Here is a 23920-nt window from a genome sequence, read left to right as displayed (position 1 = left end):
CAATGCGTGGAACTAAGCCTCCAAGGAAAATTACATGCTACACAAGTGCAATACATGCTATTTTTCCAGTATTGTTTTTTCATGGTCCAACCTCCCCGATTCAATTTCAACTAATTAATTTTAATCCTATATATAATTTATTTATTGTTCGAATAATTTTATGATTTTTTTGTTAAATTTTAAATTGTAAAGCTATGCTGACATGTATGTTATTTTGAATAAATTCAGAGTATATGTATGATTTTCTTCATGTTTGTGTTCGATTAAGCTCATTTATATCAATTGTGTTGGATAAAATATTTGTTGCTATTTATAATGGATATACTTAGTAAAATAATTAATTCATGATAAGTATAATTTAAGCACTGACTATAAAATATGTTGCCAATTTTAGGTTTGGAGGGGATGCTATGTCATTCAACTAAAAGGAGCCAGTGAAGATGAATGTGAATGATATGTCGTTGACTGGACCGGACTTATACTTGTTTGGGCCTCTGGCCTATTCTGTATACTGGGCCTTCTCTCTTTTTATGGGCTTCCGGCTTGGTTTTGGATTTCTGTTTTTACCGTGTTTCTTCTTTCGTTGTTTTATCTTTACATGACACTAGAACTTAATAAACTAAAGTCTCTCTCTCTCTCTGAATAATAATTCAAGCTAATTAAAGCAATATATTTTTACTATTTTTTAAAAAAAAAACAATATGGAGAAATAGTTTAATCTACAGAAACTAGCACAGTTTCATATGAATTTCTAAGCAAAAAAGGAGTTGAAGAAACATTTTTTTTTTGTGCGCGCGCGATTGCAGGTTTGACTCAAGAGTTCCGACCCATTGCATGCAACAGGTCGTCATTGATCCATTTTTTAAAGTAGATGATGAAAGCCGAACAAACTAAGCTCTCAGGTGAGCTATTCCAAACGCATCAGCTAGGAGATCAAGGCGTAAATCCGTTGAGGGATTTTGCCAAAATGACAGTACTATCATATATATGAAGAGCATGGCAAGGAAATATAATTAATATATAATCATTTTACAAAAAGATTCATGCAACCATAGCTCTGTGCACACTTAAAAAAGCAAATTAAGAGGGAGATTTCTAATCAGAGAAATAATAAATTAATGGCAGAAGAATAATGCTTTGGAAGTTCAAATTCAAACACCTTTTCTTATATATATCTAGCTAGAGAGGATACCGGGCATAACTTAATTTTGGTAGATTAACGATAATTGTATAGTTCCCAGAATTTGTAGTTTCAACCTTTTAGTTAGTGTTTTTCGTTTTCTTTTTCTTTCAGTCACTCATTTATTATATATAATGATGAGAGGAAGGATAAATTAAGGTCTTAAGACTCTTAACACAGTTGGTTTTTTTATATCAAAACTAAATATATTTTTAGACCAATTTTCACCTCAACTAATATTGAATATAAGATTGAAAAAACACCCCCGCATCAGCGTTGAAATGAATTTTCATGAAGGCTAGTGCAAGATTTAAATTTATAAAATAAAATAAAAATTCTTTAACCATTAAATTAACCCCTTGAGATCGATTTCTTAACAACGCTTATAAAATACGCATTGATTTTTGATGCAAGAGACACGCCGCGCATGCGGACTTTGTGATTAGGTTAACGTAATGTAAAGATTGTATATTAATTTAAACAAAAAATATGATGATTTTGCATAAAAAGAAATGGAAGGAAAAAATTGTTAAGCGGCGTGACCCTTGTAATTTCCGCATCCAGGTTCAGGGACGCCCGCATCAATATCCCTTGTTGCAGATAAAGCGACAGCAAGGCCTCATTGTTAATAAACCCACAACTAACCACAGGCAGTTTTCCTGTTCCAGCAGTATTTAGACTCTTTTTGTTATTAATTCAGGCTGGGTCCAGCTTAATCTCATTAATGGAGGATAAAAGAGAACGTTCAACAGGGGATGATGATGATAATGAAATGATTACTCAATTGCAAATTCTTATTCAACAATCGAAGGAAAAGGTTTAGAAATGCTTTCCCAACACACGAGAATTTGGTTTAGTCAACATGCTCATCTACTTGCTTAATTAAAGCTTATATTGTTAATAACCAGTTTGATTCCCACATCTTAAGTACTGGCTAGATCATTAATATTATTTTGTACCTTGCTTCAAGCTTCTTCCATTTGAGCTCATTCGATTTAGTGGGACTGATCAGCTCACCTTTCGGCTCTGGGAAAATGATAATCAGGCCATTTGTTTTGTTCTTACGTTTGGCGGTGGAAGGTATAATTGGATGGAGATGCGCACTGTCCCACTTTGAGGACACATTCCTTGGCAATATGGGTATGATTTTTGACTCTGGAAAAGAAATGGGACTTGTAAAATATCTCCTACCAGACACTGGAAAACACCTTGTTCATCCATGATTAAGACAGCTTGTGCTGTTAAGGTATGCTAAAGAAGTTTGAATTTTGTGAGATTTTGAGAAAGAACGCTTTAATTAGATTCTATTTGGTCCCATGGAAAGATCTTCTTGACTTAAAGCCAAAAACTGTTGTTGGGTTATTTTTTATGCAGACTATTTTGATTTTTTTTTCTTACACTTTTTCAAGGACACAAGTATCTAATGACCTGTGCCATTGCGATTCCTTCCACCAATACTGTTCTTTGATGTCTTTTTACTTTTTAGGCTGCTTTAAATTGACATTTTCGCCGCTGTCTTTTTAAAAAAAAACGATGAAAATCTCTGTTTTATTGTTTGGTAATGGTAGTCTCAATTTCAAATGTCCTGGAATGGGAGTCCGAACTTGTCTGTTTCGACATCATTTTTTGTTCAGAAATAAATTAAAATATATATTTTTTATTTTTTAAAAATTATTTTTGATATCAGCGCATTAAAATAATTTAAAAATATAAAAAAATTAATTTAAAATAAAAAACAAAAAAATTTTAAATTTTTTTAAAAGTAAAAAAAAAAAAAAAAAACAAGAATAATCTAGGCTCACATAAAGCTATAGTAGCATAGGTTCGTGGCAGTGGACTTTATGAAAAAGTTGACTGATACATTTGAAAGCTGAATTTTTTTTAACAGCATGGAACCAGGCTTTGAGTCACTTCATTGTGTATCCTGCTCTAATTACTCTCATTGAACCTCTCTGAGCTATGTATATGCAATTGTACAGACATATACTTTTACATGCATGAAAGTGCTTTTCGGAACGTCTGACTCTTTAGCTTAACACTATTAGCTTTGCTTGTGATGTTGTCGCTGCTTTAGCGAGTGGAAATATTTAATTTCAGAAAATTAATCACCCCACCCAAAAAAAATAAAAATCAAGTGAATTTGAATAGAGAAAAGGCAAGATTTTTAGGGTTGAATTTTACGACCTTATCTGCTTGCGGCTCTAGCGATAAGAGGGGCTGTACGTTACCTTTCGAAGATCCCAAATAAGTTTTTGCTGAGAGTTCGAAAGGAGAAACGGACCAAGTTGGACTGCAAAGTGAGTTCACTAGCTAAGATCATAATGAGTCAAGTTATGTTTAATATATTTTTCTAAATTGATTTAAGTTGTTTTTCATCTTTTAATTCAAAGAAAAAAATGAAAGAAAAGAAACTTATTCATTAACTTGGTGCCGGCCGGACATGATGTTCAAAAAATTGGATTTTAAATTGCTCTATCCTCCTTCACCCGACCCGGAATACATTGATAACCTTACAATTTAAAAAAACTACATCTATACATATAAACACTCCTGGCATCTCCTTCCTCTAAACCCTCTCACTCTCCACGTCATAACAGTTGCAGCTCCAGCGACGCAGCAACACCAACAGTAGGAGATCCAGTTCTAGCATCAACAGAACTAGTAGCAATTCACTGATTTTGTATAATAATTTTGGGTTTGGATTCAAGTTCAACCATAAATAGTTGAAAACCCTATCATGGATACCATTACCATTAAGTATAACTCCAAAAGCACAAGTTTTTAACTCTGCAAAGCTCCCCTCTTCATGCTTATAGGCTGTGCAAGAGTTTTTTTTTTTAATATGGTTTTCAAACTTTTTTTGTTTATTTATTTTTAAATGAAGATCAATTAATTTTGATTTCTCATGAGAGAGGATAGAATTAAAAAAAAAGAATCAAAATAAAAAATATGCCAAGCATGGATAGGGTGCCATAAGTTTCGCAAAATATACACTTTGATCCTTAAACTTTAAAAATCATGCAAATTATTCAATTTTAGCATCTCAATATTTTTCCAATTCAATTTTAATACAAGAGTTTATTTTTGTTATTTTTTAGTTCCTGGTTGAGAAAAGTCACCGGATTCCAACCAGAGAGAGAAAAATATCGTTAATATAGATTTAGACCACCAGAAAGAATGATATTTGTGTCAAATGGTTCTATTTGATGAGAGGAGTTCATATTATGTGTTTTTTAACTGATTATTTTTTTATATTAATGATTTTTTTCTCTATTTTTTTAATCTATGTTTAAATTAATACCCATTCTCTTTTTTATTTTGTTCGGAGAGCATCTTTTAAATGACAATTATTCTTTTAGTTATACATTTAAATTAGAAGAGTTTTTCTGATTTATCTATATTTTTTTATATTTTATATGGATGAACTTTATTTTTTAGAATAAAAATTTTATTTTCAAATAATATTTCTAATTATATGTGCAGCCTTGCATGATGTTATTTTCTTTTTTTTTATTTGATTAATTTAATTTGTGTCTCTATTTCTATTATTATTTGCTTGAATAAACAAATATTTTAATAAATAAATTTAGCAAACACAACCGGGTAAATATCTTGTCTTTTAATATTAAATATCTTGATCCAAACCTATATCTTGATTTTTCAAATTTTATTTTTAGTTATCATTAATGACTTTTTATTTATTTATTCATACACAGTTCTCGATTTAATTATTTGATTACATGAATATATAAAATTTTTAAATTTGAACCTAAATTTTTAAACTACAGAAATTCATTAAAAAGACTTGTATGTAGAATTTTTTTTATAAAAAATAAAATATTTAACCTACAACATAGCACGAGTCACATAACTGCTAAAAACACTAATTACCGTACAAAAAAATCAAAGAAATTTTTCCTTAATTTCAATCAAAATATTTATTTATTAGAAAGATCATTGTGTTTGACTCAAATATAAATTTCACACCTGCTAGCCGCTGCCCTCCATTTGATGGACCACTCATCTTGGACCATAACGATAGAACAGTCGAGGATATTATAGCATCTTAGTGAACCTGAGCATCCAATTATTGCTGTGATTCTTGACTCTCCAACTCCTTACGAGCAATGGTCCACAAGAGTTGGTTTAATTGATGGGTGTATGATTAGTTTCATAAAAATATAATTTGGCCTAGGCTGCCGAAAGAATCCAGCGAATACTTTGATTTCATAATGAAGTGGCACGTAGAAACCATTTTATTATATAATAACTGAGACGTTTGCGTTCTGATACCATAATATTAGAGTCGAGTTCTTGATTCTCTACTCCATGGGTTATGGGCCTCATGGCTCATTAGCCATATGTGTTTCGTAGCTCTCATTTCACCATGTGACACAGCACACACACACTTTTTCAATATTTGAGGATGCCATCATTTAAAAAGAAATAAAACTTCGAGGGAACTATATTATTTATATAAATATAACAAGTTGAATTTGGATAAATATGTTAACAACAATGTTTAAAATTGAAGTAGAGAGGAATTTAGTCATGAAATGTGAAATCAGTGTGAGAATACTTTATTATTAACAAAAAAAAAAAAAAACTATATCAATTTACTTAGGGAAAACAACAATGTCGTCCCTGATTTATTACCCACTCCTCAGTTTCATCCCAAAACAAAATAGTTATCAATTGAGTCCTTACTTAATGTTTCATACATTTCTCAATTGAGTTTCCCTGTTAGTGCTGGTTAATATCTCCCATCTAATAATACACGCATTTCATGCAATAAAACTTATTTTAGCAGAGAAACTGAAAGAAAGATTACTGGACACACGAATAGAAGCATCCATTATTAGGAATTCAATCAATATATAAAAACTCGTATTTTGGGATGGAATTAATTAAAATTACATAACACGATAATGATTAATTTGAGATTAATTTCTACAGATTTTTAACATTTAATTAATTAAAACTCTTCTAATGACTACTGATTGGAGATAGATTAATCGATGGTACTATATAAACTATTAAAATAAAATTAATCAAATATCGTGTTCTAAAAATAAAAATCCAGCCGGGTGGCTGTAAAACTAATTGAATATCGCATTCCTTCCAATTTAATTACCAACTTAACATTAGAAATGGAGGTGACTATTACTAGCAATCATTTACGACAAAGGCGACCTTCGCGAGAAGCTCTACGGAATCTGGGAAACGGAAAACCGTCTTTCTTCAACACTTCATGAGGACAATATTGTACATGCCTTCAGATTTTATGTAGACCAAGAATACACAAATTATATGCAGTCATGATGAGCAAGAAATCAAAATCTTCTTGAAGAAAATATTGTTACGACTAGTCGTGGAAAGAACTCAAAGTTTTCTTGTGTCTTGTGACAAAAAATTATGGCGCATGCACGCAAAATATTTTCACCACTTCAATGTGTTGTGGAGCTGTGTTCGAGTTTGCTACCTACTTGATCTCAATTTGACTATTTGGACCACTTTCGAGGGATTTATGATCATGATATGTAGCCAGCCAGCTGCCTAGTGGAGTGCAAGCATATATGATCCTTGCACACAATTTGGTTACTACCCCTTTATTGTAATTTAAAGGGTTCGCTTTAATTCGATGTTAATTTCCTTCCAAGTTCCTAACTATTCTTACCGAACAATTAAACTCGAAAACTTCGAATGAACTATATATACTAGCTACTTAGGGCTTTTTATTACAACCCACGTTTCTTAATTTCATTGCATGGGGGGGATTAAAGCGTTGCTTCATCGTCAATTAATCAAGGGTATCTAACTGTCTAGCCCAAGCTCGTCGACTTATTAAATTTTTTTTTGAGGAGTTTAGACTGGTTATAATTAAAGATGGCAATATTGCCTCGTGTTGAAGTCATATTTTGCTCCACCTACATCCAATTCAAACATCTAAATACATTACTTGCCTTCAATTTTAACCCAGTCATGTCGGATAGATGAAGGACTGTCTCTACCCAACGGGTTTCAACTAGATAGTAGATCCTAGTCAATTTTACAAAAATCAAATTTAAGCTTAAAAATCAAATTATATCCCCATCCGTAGTCATAGATTAGATTCTAAGTTTTAAATCTATTCATAAAACTATAAAAAAACCCTCAAAGCATCATGAGATAAAAAGTCCAACACCATGAAAAAATTAAAAAAATGAGGTGAGATGATGGGTGAGTGAACCCCTCACATGCCTCTGTATATGACTCCAATCAAATCAAGTTGGATTTTATCTGTCTTCAAATCAAATTCAATGTAATTGAATTAGATGATAATTAGTAAATGCTTGATGGATGAGATGAAATTATCATTAATTAATTAGGATAGATACAAAAATAATATTCAATAATTATCTTGGTAATTACTAGTTTGATTATACGTGTTAGCTGCAGGATGGAGCATTTTTTGTCTCAATACAAAAGAATATGTGGGCACTGTTAACGTTTCAATGAAAAATTTTAATTGCAAACTAAAATAATAATAATTGCATTCAATAATATAAATCAAGAATTATACATACCAACAAATTATAAAAATATGTTGATTATAACTAAAAAACAAGAACCGCATGTAAAATCAATCAAGATAAAATAATATCAAACGACTAAATTTAACTCTTGACTAGTTCATTCAAATTAAATATGGTGTCAAAATTACAGAATTCATATAAAGTTTTAGTACTTTTCACAATAGGAAATTTAAATACAGCCAATTGAGTGAGCATAGATACCACCTTGATCAAATTATTCAATTGAAAAACTAAATACATCTATTAATTCAAGAAATTGCCCTTCGTGGCTAGCCAATAAATATCCTCTTTTTTTTTCTTTTTTTTGATTGCGTACATGTTGCAAATATCGGAAAAGATATTATAACTAAGGCTTCAATTTTTCTCCTTTAGTTTTGGTTGGTATATTGGTATGATATGTTAATAGACGGGTGAATCATTGGTGCCAGATGTGAATGAATTCAAACAACACTCATCATCATAAACCAAAAGGCCCTTCTACGCTAAGGCAAAGATGGAGGAGAAGCACGAGCACTAATGTCTTGAGGGACAAACGTCATGATAGGGTGGGATTGATGTCATCATAAACCCCACGCAAAGGGGCGTCTCATGGGTTGTGTGTTAGTGCGTGGTGCAGCTATCATCGAATGTTTGAATGGGCTACTTAAAAAAATACCACATCATTTTAAAAAATATACGGGTTCTTACAAAAGATGAAGAGTATATAAAGGAAATGGGGACCAGAGCAGCCATGCGTGTGACCACACTGGGTCCAAAAATACTAAAAACCCTTCTCCAAGCTTTCCTTGCCCTAGCGAATTGTAACACAATATGAAAGGGAGAGTAGTGGCTGCTGCCTAGTGACTAAAGGAGTAGCCAGAGAAAGAAGATAAAGCAATTAACCAAAAGAGGCATTAGGAAAGATCAGCTTGCTGGTAGTTGGTCTGCAATGGGATTTATTCGTTTTTTTTTTTTAACATATATGTGTTTTTTAACTCTGTAATTAACCAAAAGCCAATTTTAAATTGAAATAAAAGTTAAGCTAAAAGAATGATCTTTTCCTCGATATCTTGCTCAGACTATTATTGTGTTGAAAAAGGAAATAAAAGGAAGGTTGGTTAAATGATTTTTGCTCTACTTTTTATTAGCCAGGCTACTTATTTGACTGTGTAATTACCCCAGCCTTCCAGGTCGACTGCATTGAACCATTACATTTTGTGTTTGCATTCGTGCTCTTTTTTACATGAATCCATGATGGTCCAAAAGAAGTATTGAACTTGTTTAGGCCCAACCAGCTGAAACCAGTGGCTGCAAAAATTGGAGCTCGTGGCATATATAGGATAAAGACACAACAGTGAGTGATTAGAAGCTGATCTAGATAGCCGTGCCCACACATCTCAAAAGTGATTAGAAACATCTATTATTCCATCGTGCTTTTGGCATTTGAAAGGTGTAATTGAGAAATGTTACCAACAACAACTAATTACAAAGTTTTATCTTTGTACTCCAAGCAAACAAATCGCATTTTGAGACATAAAATGGGATTAATGTTGGACAATGGACAGTGATGATATCAAGCACTCACTCAACCAATACACCTCCAGAATTAAAATAAAGAAATTAAACCATCTAACTCATGAGTAGCCTCAGCAATGCCAAACAAAATCTTTTATCCAACTAGCTAGTTTATAACAAACTCGAGGCCTGAGATTCCCTATATGTATAATGGACTTTATGTAAAGGAAACCTAGAAAAGAAAAGGCACTATTTCAGCTGGTATTATTTTCTCAGAACTGAAATCCTTGTAGTATAAATATATACGGTACTGTGTTTTTTTTTGTCTTGAACAAAACAGTAATGTGGATGCGTTGTCTATGTATATGAAAAGGAAAAGAATCTGCAGCCACTCAAGACTGTAAGAAGGGAAAATTGAAGCTCATAAGTCATAGCTATAGAAACTTTCTTTCCAAATCGCCCAAGTGAAAAGGAGCCACCCTGACCCGGCCCCATTGATCACTATCAAAATATACAGGCGCTCTAATATTCTCCTACACCTACCAAAACTGAAAAGGGCACCTCTAAATTCCAAAAGGACCGGTGAGAGCCATGAATACATGTAACTGAAACCAAAAACCTTATGGAGTGGAGAGCAAACCTAGCTAGACAGAGAGAGAAAGAGGTGGAGTGTGTTCCAAGACACAATGATTACATGGCCTCGGGGAAGCAGAAAGGTTGGGGTGGAAATAGCGAAGAGTATGGAAGGGCGTGGGGCTTGACCGATCGAGGTAATTAATCAGAAAATTAAGTGGGATAGCCTTAAAAAATCACTGCTCCTAATTGAGTAGTACTGCTAGTAGTAAAGTTAATTTCCATAAAAATTAAAAATCATGAAAAAAAGCAAAGGGTTTATATATAGAGCTAGCTAAGCCTTTTATCATGATGATACTATCAGGCTTTTCGGTTTTTGGTCGGTCGACAATCTGTGTGTTGTGTGTTTGTTTTTGTGTTTCCCATCCCCCCCCCCCCCCCCCCACTCTCTCTCTCACTGCGCTCACAGAGTGTAATAATACAGTTTGAACCAATCACAAAGCAACCAAACAATGGTATTTTTCATGGGCTGGAGGGGTGTGTGTGTGTCTATATATATATATATATTACATACTTTGTGTATAAAACAAACAAAAAGATATCCCCACCCCCACCCCTGATAGCTACAGAGATGGATGGATGAATAGAGAATGCCGTAAGAAGAAAGGAAAGGAGACTAGCAGTACTTACAGACTCTATATATTTAGAGTGGTGGGAGAGAGAAAAATGTTAAGAGAGGTGCAGATCAGCACAGAAGTAGAGCATAAAACAACAAAGGAACCAAAAAGATACCATCAAAGCACCAAAGAAAAAGAAAGCTTATATAGTTGAAGCTTAGGATAGAAAGGGTCATCACCACATCCTTCTCACAAAGCCTGTGCCATCAAAAAGAAAACTTACCCAAGTGAGAGATATTGAGTGATTCATTCATTTGATAGAGAGAGAAGCCTGAAACTTTCTTTCTTTGCCTTTTCTTACCTTCTCCACCACCACAAGAGATAAGAGTTTAGAGCACTGAAAAGGATCCATATATCCATCTCAGTACACCATAAAATATCAAAGAGATTATAATTAAGGTCTGTCTCTCCTTGTGTTATCTTTTGCTTCTTGTTTCTCTTTCACTTCTTCTCCCTATTGAAAGTATATATAACCCATTACTCTCCATCTCCTCTTTAACCTATATCTCCACAGCAACAAGGAAGTGACCCATATGATTACAACTTCAAAGCAATAGAATTCTCAATCTTTTTTCTTCCTCTATAGAGTGAAAAGGAGAGAGATATGTGTGGACTTAAAGAGGAAGATCAAGGAGAGTGTTCTCAAACCATCCATAACCTACAAAACTACCAAGAGCAGCTACTTCTACAATACCACCAACAAATGCAACAGCACCAACAACAACAAAGCAGTGATATCTATGGAGGAGCTAGAGGATCAGGATTTATTTTCCCTGAAGTTTCACCTATCTTACCATGGCCTCTCCCCCCTGTTCACTCTTTCAACCCGGCGCACTTCACGCCAAACCACCCAGTTCGTGATCATGACCCATTTCTTATCCCTCCTCCAGTACCATCCTCATACGGGGGTTTATTCAATAGAAGAGCTCCTTCCCTTCAGTTTGCTTATGATGGTACCCCAAGTGATCATCTTCGGATCATATCTGACACTCTTGGACCGGTGGTTCAACCCGGTTCAGCTCCTTTCGGTTTACAAGCTGAGTTGAGCAAGATGACTGCTCAAGAAATTATGGATGCTAAGGCTCTTGCTGCTTCTAAGAGTCACAGTGAAGCTGAGAGGAGAAGAAGAGAGAGAATCAACAACCACCTAGCTAAGCTACGCAGTTTGCTACCCAGCACCACCAAAGTAAGTGCCGTAGTGGATCATCGTCAAATTTTGAAAACCTACGCAAAATGTTACGTTGACGATCGATGAAATATCGGACCCTATCTCTCTCTCTCTCTCTCTCTATCTCTCTCTCTCTCTCTCTCTCTCTATATATATATATATATATATATATATATATATATATATATATCAAACCCTTAAATAAAACTATATGCTCTTTATTTATATTAAATGCAGAAATATGGAGTGTCAATTATCTATTTCCTGTTTGTTTTGCAGTACAACTAATAGTAGTTTTTTTTTTTTTTTTTTTGAAGATCTCTGTCAAACTTGCTAAAGATTCTAGTTAGATGACTGGTCTGATAATATGCCCACCAGAACATGTGTGGAACTCACTTTAGATATAAGAAAGGCAGTTACATTTTTTCTTGGTTAGCTTATCCTTTTGTTTTCATCTTTAGAACACTGCTACTATTGTTTTTTCTTTTCTCTGTGTATTCCGCTTCTGGGACTTGCGCTAGTTCCGAGGAAAGAAAAAGCAAAACTAAAAGGGAATAAACGTTAATGTCGCTAAATTGATATGATAAAGAGGAACAAAAGAGCAGTTGAAAAGCTTCCATGGAAATTTCTTGCCGGTTACCAGTCAAAGTAATTAAGTAGAGAATGAAAAGATATAAAGACAGACAAAACTAGCATTCTTGTCAGTCACTTATAGATAGCCCGTGCCCTAATCCTCTTTCAAAACCCCACCATTAGAAAAACCTACTTTCATGCCTGCCTGAATCATCCTAAGAGAATAAAAACTTCATATCCACATCTCTTCTTTTCGAACACCGAAAGACAGTTTTTGCATGTAATAATTTATTTTTACTACTTTCTCTTTTAACCTACAAAAGATCGTTAATTATAGCTTGATTTCGTGCTTTAATTTTTTGTTTGTTTTTGATGAGTACCAACTTTACCATGCATGAAACGTCTGATTATGTTCCCTTGCTTGTCACAGACAGACAAAGCTTCACTGCTAGCAGAAGTGATCCAACATGTTAAAGAGCTAAAACGCCAGACTACTTTGATAGCCGAAACAAGTCCAGTACCAACAGAAATGGATGAGCTAACAGTGGATACGGCTGATGAAGATGGTAAGTTTGTGATCAAAGCATCACTTTGCTGTGAAGACAGGCCTGATCTCTTGCCTGACCTAATAAAGACCTTGAAAGCTTTACGTTTAAGAACATTAAAAGCTGAGATCACAACACTTGGTGGACGTGTAAAGAATGTTTTGTTTATTAGTGGTGAAGAAGATTCATCAAGTGATAGCAATGATCAACATCAGCAGCAGGAACCACTACAATATTCTATAAGTTCGATTCAGGAAGCATTGAAAGCAGTTATGGAGAAGACTGGAGGTGATGAGTCTTCCTCGGGAAGTGTTAAGAGACAGAGAACCAATATCAATCTCCTTGAACAACAACAACAACAACAACAGCACAGGTCTCTATAATTTTACTAAGAGATCAGTACCTTACTCTTCTAATGCCTCTCCCTTCTTTTTTTCTTTGCTTGTGGGTGTGTTTTTTTGGTGTGTTTATTGGTGTAGTTTTTGCCAGTTAACAAAGAAGGCAATGATGGTATATTGGTGTGTGTTTTTGGACTTACATCACTACAAAATATAGTATACGTAGATAGTGAGAGAATTAAAGAGGGCGTGGATTATATGGGTTGGTACGTACTTGGTGGGGTTACCTTCCCATTTTGCTGTCGGGTGGTTGTGCTGAGAAAAAGGAATGGGAGAGAAATCACACAGAGAGGATCGAGAAGGGCAAGCACAAGCCAACAAAGAAAATATTGGCAGAGAGGAGGATGCATGTACTAAAAGTTGTATTCAAACCATGGGATCAAAGGAAGCTATATATTTTCCCTTGTTAGGATTTAATATAAGGTTTCTCTTCCAACGAAAAAGATCTTTTGCTTGCTAACAAATTATATTAACCAGTTTATATTCTTTCTTCCTGTCGTCAGTTTCGTGGTATATATATATATATATATATATATATATATATATATATATGATGGGTGACGATTTTGTTCCCGCCATGTTCTACGTACGTCCCTCCTGACAGCCACCACAACCTTCTTCCTGTCAGTACATTGTTGCATCAGTCTTCCCCCGATCTTGTTTAAATTTCTCAAGGGGAAGGGAAAATAAAACAGAAAAAAAGAAAAACCCTAGTGCGGCATTCATGTCCTGTGGGTTACAAGATGAGCAGTAAGTTATTAATGAACTTATCATTTAGCCATATATGTAGGGAAAGTACATACACTTGGTACGTAATACTAATGTGTTTGACTTCCATCTATCTTCTCCTACTGTGTTTTTCTTTCAACTCTTTAACTGTTGTTAATTTAATGAAGTTTATGAAATTACTTGTGCTAGTTACAATGGTCGAATGGTTTGTCCAATTATGGCTAAGCTCAACTACTTGAATGGGTAATGGAGGAATTAATGTAGAGAGTTTTTGTTGGCCCCCTTTTCTATTTAACTCTTGCTACCACATCCAATATCAAAGAGTCTATATGACGTAAGAGTGTTAGTCTACATGTATAGAGTTTCAGTTTCAAATATTATAATTTCGAATTTTCTATATGAGCATTACTAGCGAAAATATGCATAAATAGCTCAAGAATCAGTGCCCTAATGAGCAAGGCATGCAAAAATAATAGTTAATACCGTAATAATTTGTTGGGTTGGTTCCCCTTATGTATGATTTATCATCTGTGAAATCTAAGTCATTGGTTTTGAGTATCGATGGTTAAGAGATTTCAGTCCTATAAATTACTTAATGTTTCTTTTAATTGATTTTCTTTTCATAAACACGTACGGTACATCTCATGGATAAAAGAGATAAACATACAAAAAATGTCACTTTGAAGAGAGAAAGAGAAACACCTTATTAGAAGATATGATCCCCGCTGAATCAGAGCTTAAAAACATATTAAAAAAAAACATAAATCACATGGGGATCCATAAAATTATAGAAAGAAGCTTAAGTAACATAAAATTGCATGTTAGAAGAGTTTAGAGAGATTGAGAGAGAGATTTATTAGGTCATTTTCTCTTACTAAACTAAATTCACTTCCTTTTATATATCAAAATTAACCAAATCCACTTTTTATACACTATCAGAATTGAAGCATGTTCTGTAAGTATAATTAGATTTCTTTTTCAGAGAACCCTATATATATATATATATACGGGCACTCTTGTGAAATGGTGTTACTGTAAATTTTCTCGTTTTTGTATGTAACTAAATTATGATGTAACGCATTTAATATAATTATAAATAAAAATCTAATCCATATGCACCAATGTTGCTTTGCAGCTGTGTGGAAATTAAGTGGCCTTTTCAGGAAGTAAAATGCTATGGGTCTGATCCATATTTCAACATGAGAAGTTAGATTATTTAACCTTGGAGATTTTAAAGATGGCATAATATATAGCTATATATGAAGAACCAAAAAAATTAACTATTAAAATGGCTTTTTTTTCTATTAATTTTGGTTCTTCAATGGAATAAATATATGGAATACTAAAATTTTCTTTGTCAAAATAAAAATGCATTTCTATGTGTTTTTTGAGGAAAGCTATAAAATAATGGAAATTATACTATTCAAAATTCTATATTTAGCTCTTTCAAATAACAATTTTATTCAAAATTCTATCTCGTTGAGGCAAGAGCCGGATTGAACGCCCGCACAAGAAGACAGTTCATTATCCAATTTAAACAGCAATAACATAAATAATTATCACAAATAATTTTTTAAAGTGTAAAAAATGATTTTCAATTAGGATATTTAGTCTGTTAATAAGTTGAGAGGTAAATTGTTAGTAAAAAAGAGAAAATAACTAGCATACTAGCCGTGATCAAATTATTTAGATATGGTTTTTGAGAATGAAAAAGGAAAAAAAAATGAACGGGAGGTTAAATTAATTTCATCCCCCAAAGGGTAAAATTAATTAATTTAACTATCTACTTGTTGGCATTTGGAGGATAAACATTACGTACCTGCATATTTAAGGGAATTAGCCCCTACCAATCCAAGTGTTAAACAAGACAGCAACATAGAATATGAATGCAGCTTAATTTGCATATTAAAAAGAAAATCATGTCAATGGTGGGAAGACATTGTACAGGCAAAGACACTTGCAAAACATCAACATAACAATCGATTATACTTCCCTTTTCATGTCTTGACGGTCCAAAATTGTAAATTAGTGATCCAATCGTCCAAGCTTATAAGAATTAATTAAACAATGCACGTTTTATAAGTTAAAATGCGATTTTGATAACACTAATGACTAATTAGGGTTAAACCTCCTCGCTTGTAAATCTTATTACTGTAGATGTGAACAAAAGTTTAATATTCCACTATTTCTATTTTAGCTAACCTTTTATGTCTGTTTTTTTTTTCCCTGCTACAAATAGAGTTTCGGATCTGCACATGAACATGAATAAATTAAAAAGAGATCATGAAGTTTTATGGAGATTAAAGGATTCTTCGGTTATCAATCACTTAACTAGATTTTAGGATTATTGTATTAATAATTTTAAAAAATATTTTAAAAAAAAAAGTATTTTTAAAACCAGCTTATCAAAACAATTTAAAATTATAAAAAATATATTTTCTAAATACAAAAACAAATATACCTACAATTATATCTCGCTACAAACAAGATGTGTTCAGAAGGCCCAGGTTGTACTTGGAGACCTGTTCTGTTTGTTTTGGAATAGCTTGCCCACCAGAGTAAGGTAAAAATTGAAAATAGTACTTAATTATGGCCCATGCAGGTTTCGAACCTGCGACCTTCGCGTTATTAGCACGACGCTCTAACCAACTGAGCTAATAGGCCATGTCGAAGTTAATTTGGATATATATATATATAATTATTTTATAAATGAGAAAGTGGTTATTTAATCAGCCAATTGACAGTCATAGTTGAGGGGGAGGTGCTTTGGCGGTAAAAGGATCTGTCATCTGCATGGGAGGAGTTGATTCCGGGATCGAGTTAAAATGTTGCTTCAAGTTGTAGTTTGAGCCCCCCACACGCACAGAAGTACCCCTTAGTAAGCATTTTTTTTCTTCTTCTTCTTCTTTTTAATGATTTTGTATTTTAGGATGTGTAGAGCTTTAATGACTGGAGATGAAGAAAGCACAGAAGTTCTACCATGTTGTGTTGTATTCAATTTTTTATCAAATTTTGTTTGCTACTTGCAGGTGATTTGGTAGTTCTTGGTTGGTGGGACTTGTTTTCAAATTACAGGTATCATCACCCCTTTCTGTTTACAGAAACCTCAATAGTTTGAAGTTGGTATTGATTTTTCATGTTATTGCTTGTTGTAAGAATCGATCGACTCCCCTTACAGTATTGCAGAGCGCTTTGCCTTTCTAGTCTGCACAAAGTGGTATAATCCAGTAATTCATAAGCATTCTTGATTTCTTTTAATGGAGGACCAAGTTCTTCATGAAGATGAGCATCGGATCAGTGGAATATGCAACCCTTAGGACATCGGTGGACACTTATGAAAGCTCCTGTTATTGGTTTCCAGATCTTGCTTTTCATGCGCTTGGAGGTATCATAGGTGTTAAAAGAGTGCCTTGTGATGTAATATTAATCTAATTTTTCCAAGTTAGGCTCGCATTAAAATCATCTTTCCTTTTTATCCCCTTCATTTTCAGGGAACATCACCTGGTGCTGAACATTTTCCATGTCTGATCCTTTGCTCCACCTTTTTTGATTCAAGGAGCTGGGGTTTTGCTGTATATAGATTGGTGGAGAAAATTGTTTTCTTGCTAAACAGTGGAGCTGGTTCTGGTAGATACTTCGCCGTCACATCAAATGCTCAAGATTATTTTGGATTTTTGCACAATGGATCCAGGTAAGGTTTTTCATGGTAAACGTAAAATTTGAATGGCCCTGGTGAACCAGCAATTGCCAGCACTGAATTGCTGCATTTATGAAGCAGTAATCATTGCTTATGACAGGTTACTCGGGTGGTGGTCAATCGATGAAGGTAGTAGGAAGGAGCGGGCTAGAATTTATTGTGCTGGAGGTTCAGGGTATGTTTTCTATGCTACAATCTAGTGTCTTTTTATTAGAATTTTTTACATTCATTGGCGCAACCAGAGAGGCATAATAATTTCTCTGAAGTTTCCAAGGACATTTATGTCCAGTATTGCCTGCCCTTCCTTTTACCTTAGAGGTCTTGAGATGAATTCATTGAAACCCCATTTAACATATTCAGAGTGGCATCATAAACGGGACACACTTTGTATCACATGAACAAAGCTGGACATGCACACACATATCTCGAGATAATGGAAGATATGGTCGTGAAATATGCAAAAAGAATGAGGAGAAATTGCATTAGCAATTGTTTTATGAACAGCACAATCACGAGGAGTACAGAAGATATCTGTTGCATACATTCTCTTGTTGCTAGCTAGTTAAATGTCAAGAACACTTGCGGTGTTTTAACTTTTAAGGGTTTGCTAAGCCAGGCTGTTAAATTCTGACTCCTACTCTCACGGGTCTTTTCCTCTTCCAGTCTTTCAAGGTTTCAAAATGTGCATTGGTATGTCAAAGGATATGTTGGTCCAACCAATCGACTTTTGCTATCAGTGCTCTGTATTATGCTATGGTAATGAATGCTTTCATCTGTGGCGCAATAGGATTGGAAGGTCCCATTCCATCATCTGGTGATACGGGGCCATGATCCTGGAATAACACCATTACACTCGAAAATATTCAAATCTTTTAAGGGTTTCTTTTTACAAAAGATTGCTACAATCTCTTCTTTTGTGCATTATTATGCTAGATTGCTAAAATGCTGATCACATACTGAGATAACACGCACCGCATTTTTCATTCATACAGGCTATTTATTCGATTAAAGTTTTTTGTTGTCATTTGTAGTAAAACCATTTAAAATCTGTATGTAGAAGACAATTTGCTAAAGTCTGTCAACGTGTGGTTGCCGGGCTTGGTGGTGAATAATGTGTATGGTGGGGGGTGGGTGGCTCTGGGAGGGTTGTCCCTTCCCAGACCCAACCACCACCACAGGTATAGTCGTCCCACAACTACCCAAGCCCTGCAATCATTCTTTGTGACCATTATGTGACACCTTCAAAATTACACTTGCAACTGTGACTTAAAACCATGAGTGCATTTTCCATGCAGGCAAGTTCTGCACTGCCCTTTGCAAAAGTTTTGAAGGCACCGCCTTCATACTAGTTCAGATTCGACCAGATGTCAACTGACATTCGGTCACAAGCACTGTTTGACCATGGAAAATTGGCTTGGCCAAATGTCAGCCATGAGCTGCCGGCGCTCAGGTCACCCCTAACTAAATGTTGGTCACTCTTAACTGGCATCCATATAAAGGCCGGTGCCTTTTCTCACTAGAGAAGCTGCCTTGCCTTGCAATTTCTTAACATAATTTGTGCTTCCAGTAGATAATTAATATAGTGCAGTGTACATACTATGCATACTTTCTTTGTAGGTCACAGAAGTTATGGCAAGTTATATCTTTTATAACCTTTCCTTCTATCTTTATTACTCAGCTACAACACTTTCCCAGCTGCAACTTGTGAAGAAGCAGCCCAAATCTGAACTTGTTCATGAGGTTCAAACAGTTTTGCCTGTTCAATAAGGCCCAAGTTTAAGATTGTTTGTATCTATCCACACTCTGCTGCAACTTAATTCTGCTCTTTCTTCATAAAAAATACAACTTTAACTCTTCAATTCTTTTGTATCATCATATTCGGAGATTACAAGCTTTACTCATTGAGCAAACAGAAATTACAGAATTTAGCCAGAAGTATAAAAGGCTTCAATTAGTTTTTAGAACAGCCTAGTTGTCTTTTATGTTCACACTAATCTTTGTTATGCCATCCATGCTCTCAATGCTGTATTTGGGCTTTCCCTGTGCTGATTTAATGAATCTATCAGGACAAAATTCTATGTAGAATTTGTTTCAAAGGACAAATTAATGTGGTCCTGCTTCCATGCAGGCATCGTGCCCTTTTCAGGTATGGGGATCCACCTTTCTCTTACCAATATTTGTTGATACTTCAAACAGTACACTTCTCTGAATGAAAAATAAAAAGAATTAAGATTATTGATGAGAAAGCTTTTCATTGAGGATGAAGCTTTGCCTTCAAAATTGTTATTCATGCCATGCACAGGTAAAAGAACTCTGAATTGCTTGTTTAAAAAAAAAGAACGAAAAACCTGTTTATATGTATTTATTCCTTTTGTTAATATCTTCTTGAATTTGTGTTCAGCACATGCTGCCAGAAGAGTAAAAGTTCCCCAATCTGCCTCGTCACCAATGAGGTGCAGTTGTCTGTATATGATGTGTAGTTCCAATTGTATCCATGACATGTGTATATGTGAAGGAAAGATTCCTTGCTGCTTGTGGTTTTAGATGAAGCACGCACTGAGAAGCTACAATTTTGGCGTCCTCTATTCACATGTAACAGTAGTTTTGTATCATTTTCCAGGAACTGTAAATATTCTGACAGATTTGATGAACTATGAAAGTAAATTTTTTTATGGCCTTTTTCTTGTTTTTGGGTGTGGTATAAGGTGCTCCAAATGGATGCCGTATGTATGTCTGAATACATGTAGTTGCTTTAGCTGTAACATCTCCAACTGAAAATCATCACCAGAAGTAAATCAAGAAAAGCATAGATCATGATTCATGTGCATCAAGTATTATTCAGTTTTTGGTCCGTCTAGTTTTCTGCAGTTACATTCAGGTGAATGGCACAGCAATTGAAAACTCACCTGCAGATTTCACTTCTGCACTGCCTGTATGCTTGTTTAAAGGATATTTGATGAGTTGGGAAAAACATAGTTTCGAGGAGAAATTTTACTTTTTTTTTTTTTCCTGGGGTTACAAGGAGACTCGAATCCTTGTCAGTTTATGTTTTTGTGTGCCAGTTGCTGCCACAAAATGACAGAAATTACACTTTGAAAAAACCAACAGAGCATGCCAATTTATCTATAAAAAATCACCTGATCTGACCCCCTACATCATTTGAATGCGATGCCACTTGAATATAAGATAATAATAGGTAAATAGAGGTTAATCCATTACTGTTTGAGCAAATCATGGGAAATCCAGGTGAAACAGACAATCAAAGGGTATTGACGCACAACATTATTGAATCACTTCTCTTCACACACAAGTATCTGTGCCATTCTTCTACAAGACCCTATATTCCAGCAAAAAGACTGATCTTTTCGTCACACAAACAAACACGGGGTTCTGATATAGCCAGCGATTCAATCACATGATTTGGAGTAGCATTTCCATTGCTGCCTACATCCTTATTACTGTCCTTCAATTTGAGAGCAAAATCATTGAAACATTCATCCAAGGTACGGAAAGGTTCATCGGGATATAGAGTGCCCACTTCAACATCATCAAGGCCATTGATTGAAAAATTAAACTGACAACCCTTGATGAATATATCGTGTGTGAATGATGCAACTACACTTTCTGGTATGATATTCTCTGTCAAATGGAAAAAAAAAAAAAATAACTTCCAGCACCATTTTATTACTTGTAATATTTAAAATTAAATATGTATATACTAATAAGATCATGGAAATTCAGAAACAGAAAATTAGAAGAAAGACCTGCAGCAATAGCAAGGAGGTCATGTTCAGTGACTGTAACTCGAGGGAGGGTTCTTCCAATTTTCTTTTCCCACAAAGAAGCAAGCTCATTCATGTTATAGAAATTGTTGGAAGGTCGAAAATGGACTGACTTGTTGATAGTTCTCACATCATCCACAGTTTTCATTGTAAATTTCCCAATATCAGTGCCAGCAACAAAGTAAGCTGCAAGAATCATGATACATAGTTATTCTTATTTCATTACTGAACACAAGCCCCCGTATTTTCTTTTCATTAAATCCACTACAATTATTAGATTTATTTTTCGCCATTACAAGCTCTTAGTCAAATTCTATTTATCATTTTTTTTCGCTTATTTCACGAAAAGTGGGTAATTGCATTTTGCCAAGCTCCATAAAAAATCTCGTGAACTCTCACCTAAATAACATCATTGTTACGTTTTTGCTGCCATCACTCACATCTATTGACGGTTTTTTTAAAAAAAAATTAACGTGTTATTCGGATCAGTTTACACATACCTCGATTAATTCTACAGATCCTGAAATTAACAATTATATAAGCTTTCAGTGACTCTGAGATTTGTGAGACTCGAACCGGTAATCTCTAGAAAACAAATCTAGAATCTAATCAATTGAGTTACATCTTTTTTAGAATTTTCTAGAGTACGACTAATAAGTTAATATATTTTTCATGTCATCATTGCAGATCTGAAGAAACGTAGTAAGATTTTGAATCTAATTGTATGTATGAGTGCATCAGGGAATAGATAGTTTCCTTAAGATATGGTTTTGAGATTAATTCTTGATGACAAGTTATAGTAGATTTTTTTATTGTTGTTATTGGCTTTAATGATAAGTTAGGCGAGGCTTTTTTAGCTGTTCTATATTAGTCGTCAGAATATCCTCGCCAAGAAAGGAAACTAAATCCATTCCGCTGGCCGGAAAAACAAAAGTTGCAGATCAGAATATCCTCGCCAAGAAAGGAAACTAAATTCATTCCGGTGGCCGGAAAAACAAAAGTTGCAGACCGACGTACCTTTAACGGTGCCATCTCCGTAGATCTTGAAGTGTTCCAAAGGAGGCAGAGCATGAGCAGGGTGTTTGTTATCATAGTAAGGCCAAGAAGCAATTGAATTGCAACAGATATAGGTGTAGGGAATGCCATACTCCTCGACCAACCGTCTAATTTCACGTTTCTCTTTGTACATTTGCAGCCCTGGCTCCACTGGATCAGCCCTCACCACATCATGCCCAAATTCTGATGGCAAAAATCTCTGCAACATGAATAAACACCCGATTAGGAATGAATTTTACTCCTTATATTTTCCTCTCTCGAAATTATTTTTATTCTATATATCATAATGAAAACTGGATCACCTTAGATAAATATTATTTCTACCTTGATGGTGCCGACGGCCTTGATAGCTTCTACCAGGGCAAGTTGGTCCAGTACATTCCCCCCTCCTACTGCTGATATTACAACATCAATCTCGTGAACTTTAAGTATTTTCTCCATGTATTTCCTGTCACTAATCAGCCCCTGTGATCAAAAGAAGAAAAATAAGCAGAGAGGTATAAGATAATTAATCGAAGAAATTTAATATTTTTCACTTTAAATGGAACCTATGAGACATACCTGCAAGATGATGGCTCCTTTGTCATGAAGAGATTTGAGAACTTCGGCCTTAGAAGGGCATGTAGCAACACCTGGCCGGACAAGAACATAGGTTGGTCGATCGGAGTCTAAGCTGGCTTCGGCCACGAATTGACCGATAAAACCGGTTGCTCCGGCAATGAGGACTCGACTCTTGATTGGAGGGGAAGCTGCTGAAACAGTCATGCTTGCTTCTTTTTATATAAATAATCTCTTCTTTTTTTTTTTACTATCAGGGATTTATAAACATAAAAGAAGGGTTATAATTGACCCCGGTAGCCTGTAGAGAAACACAGAAAGGAATAATTCCTGTCTCTGATAAACAGAAGGTCTGTCAATGTTGTGACATGAGAATGCACCTGCTATGATACATTTATATAGGGAAGTAGCTGGCGGGGCTCTATTTTTTTATATTAAAAAAAAAGGCATGGTAATATAATTAAAAATGATTCCTGTTTTCTTGGAATCTTTGGTTCAGCTACTACTCAACCGTCCAACTTAGCCTGATTTTTTATGGAATATTATAGGTAGTTTTTTTTTTGAGATGATATTAAAAATAAATTTAAAAAAATAAAAAAAATATTATTTTTTTATTTAGAAATATATTAAAATAATATTTTTTATTTTTTTAAATTTATTTTTTATATTATTGCACAAAAAATAATTTAAAATAAAAAATAATAATATTTTTCAAAAACGGTGCCTGCTGACTTTTCAAGTGATGGCAAGCATCTCACCAAGGCCCATTAGTATCCTCGAAGCATGGTTGACTATTAGCTAGTGAGTGATCATCTCTTCTTTTAGTCTTGAGTCTCTTGACTGGTAGCGAAACATGTGCAGGCAGTGATCTGGTGCAGGTGGACTCCAGCCCCCGGTCTTGGAAACGTCGGTTGC

The 23920-nt window shown here is 34.5% G+C and overlaps 3 protein-coding genes and 1 non-coding gene across 7 annotated transcripts; 2 read left to right on the top strand and 2 right to left on the bottom strand.

Moving 5' to 3' along the window:
- Window positions 1-10429: 10429 nt before the first annotated feature.
- On the top strand, window positions 10430-13626 carry LOC7466921 (transcription factor bHLH30). Its single transcript, XM_024611428.2, has 3 exons — window positions 10430-10898; window positions 11014-11685; window positions 12671-13626. The coding sequence occupies exons 2-3, from the start codon at window positions 11104-11106 to the stop codon at window positions 13166-13168; spliced, it is 1080 nt and encodes a 359-aa protein (XP_024467196.1). The 5' UTR covers window positions 10430-10898; window positions 11014-11103; the 3' UTR covers window positions 13169-13626.
- A 2876-nt stretch (window positions 13627-16502) lies between these two features.
- TRNAI-AAU (transfer RNA isoleucine (anticodon AAU)) lies at window positions 16503-16576 on the bottom strand. Its single transcript has one exon. It is a non-coding gene; the product is annotated as a tRNA-Ile (tRNA).
- A 133-nt stretch (window positions 16577-16709) lies between these two features.
- Window positions 16710-20280, top strand: LOC7489416 (uncharacterized). Of its 4 annotated transcripts, none has more exons than XM_052456717.1 (6): window positions 16710-16780; window positions 16942-16987; window positions 17091-17297; window positions 17404-17603; window positions 17710-17784; window positions 19288-20280. In XM_052456717.1, exons 3-6 carry the CDS (start codon window positions 17217-17219, stop codon window positions 19334-19336), a joined length of 405 nt encoding a protein of 134 aa, XP_052312677.1. In that variant the 5' UTR covers window positions 16710-16780; window positions 16942-16987; window positions 17091-17216; the 3' UTR covers window positions 19337-20280. The 4 variants fall into 4 exon arrangements, 3 of the variants coding, with proteins under 3 accessions (XP_052312677.1, XP_052312678.1, XP_052312676.1); XM_052456718.1 differs by having other exon boundaries at window positions 16718-16790; XM_052456716.1 differs by having other exon boundaries at window positions 16747-16780; window positions 17069-17297.
- Window positions 20281-20764: 484 nt separating this feature from the next.
- LOC7466920 (leucoanthocyanidin reductase) lies at window positions 20765-23390 on the bottom strand. Its single transcript, XM_024611241.2, has 5 exons — window positions 23009-23390; window positions 22772-22912; window positions 22409-22646; window positions 21374-21577; window positions 20765-21248 (listed from the first exon to the last, which is right to left on the bottom strand). Exons 1-5 carry the CDS (start codon window positions 23210-23212, stop codon window positions 20947-20949), a joined length of 1089 nt encoding a protein of 362 aa, XP_024467009.1. The 5' UTR covers window positions 23213-23390; the 3' UTR covers window positions 20765-20946.
- Between the last annotated feature and the right edge of the window lie 530 nt (window positions 23391-23920).

The sequence above is a fragment of the Populus trichocarpa genome, chromosome 10, assembly GCF_000002775.5.
Source record: "Populus trichocarpa isolate Nisqually-1 chromosome 10, P.trichocarpa_v4.1, whole genome shotgun sequence".
In the NCBI taxonomy this organism is placed as follows: domain Eukaryota; kingdom Viridiplantae; phylum Streptophyta; class Magnoliopsida; order Malpighiales; family Salicaceae; genus Populus; species Populus trichocarpa.
The sequence above is the reverse complement of the archived record's forward strand: the minus strand, read 5'-3'. Positions and strand labels throughout refer to the sequence as shown.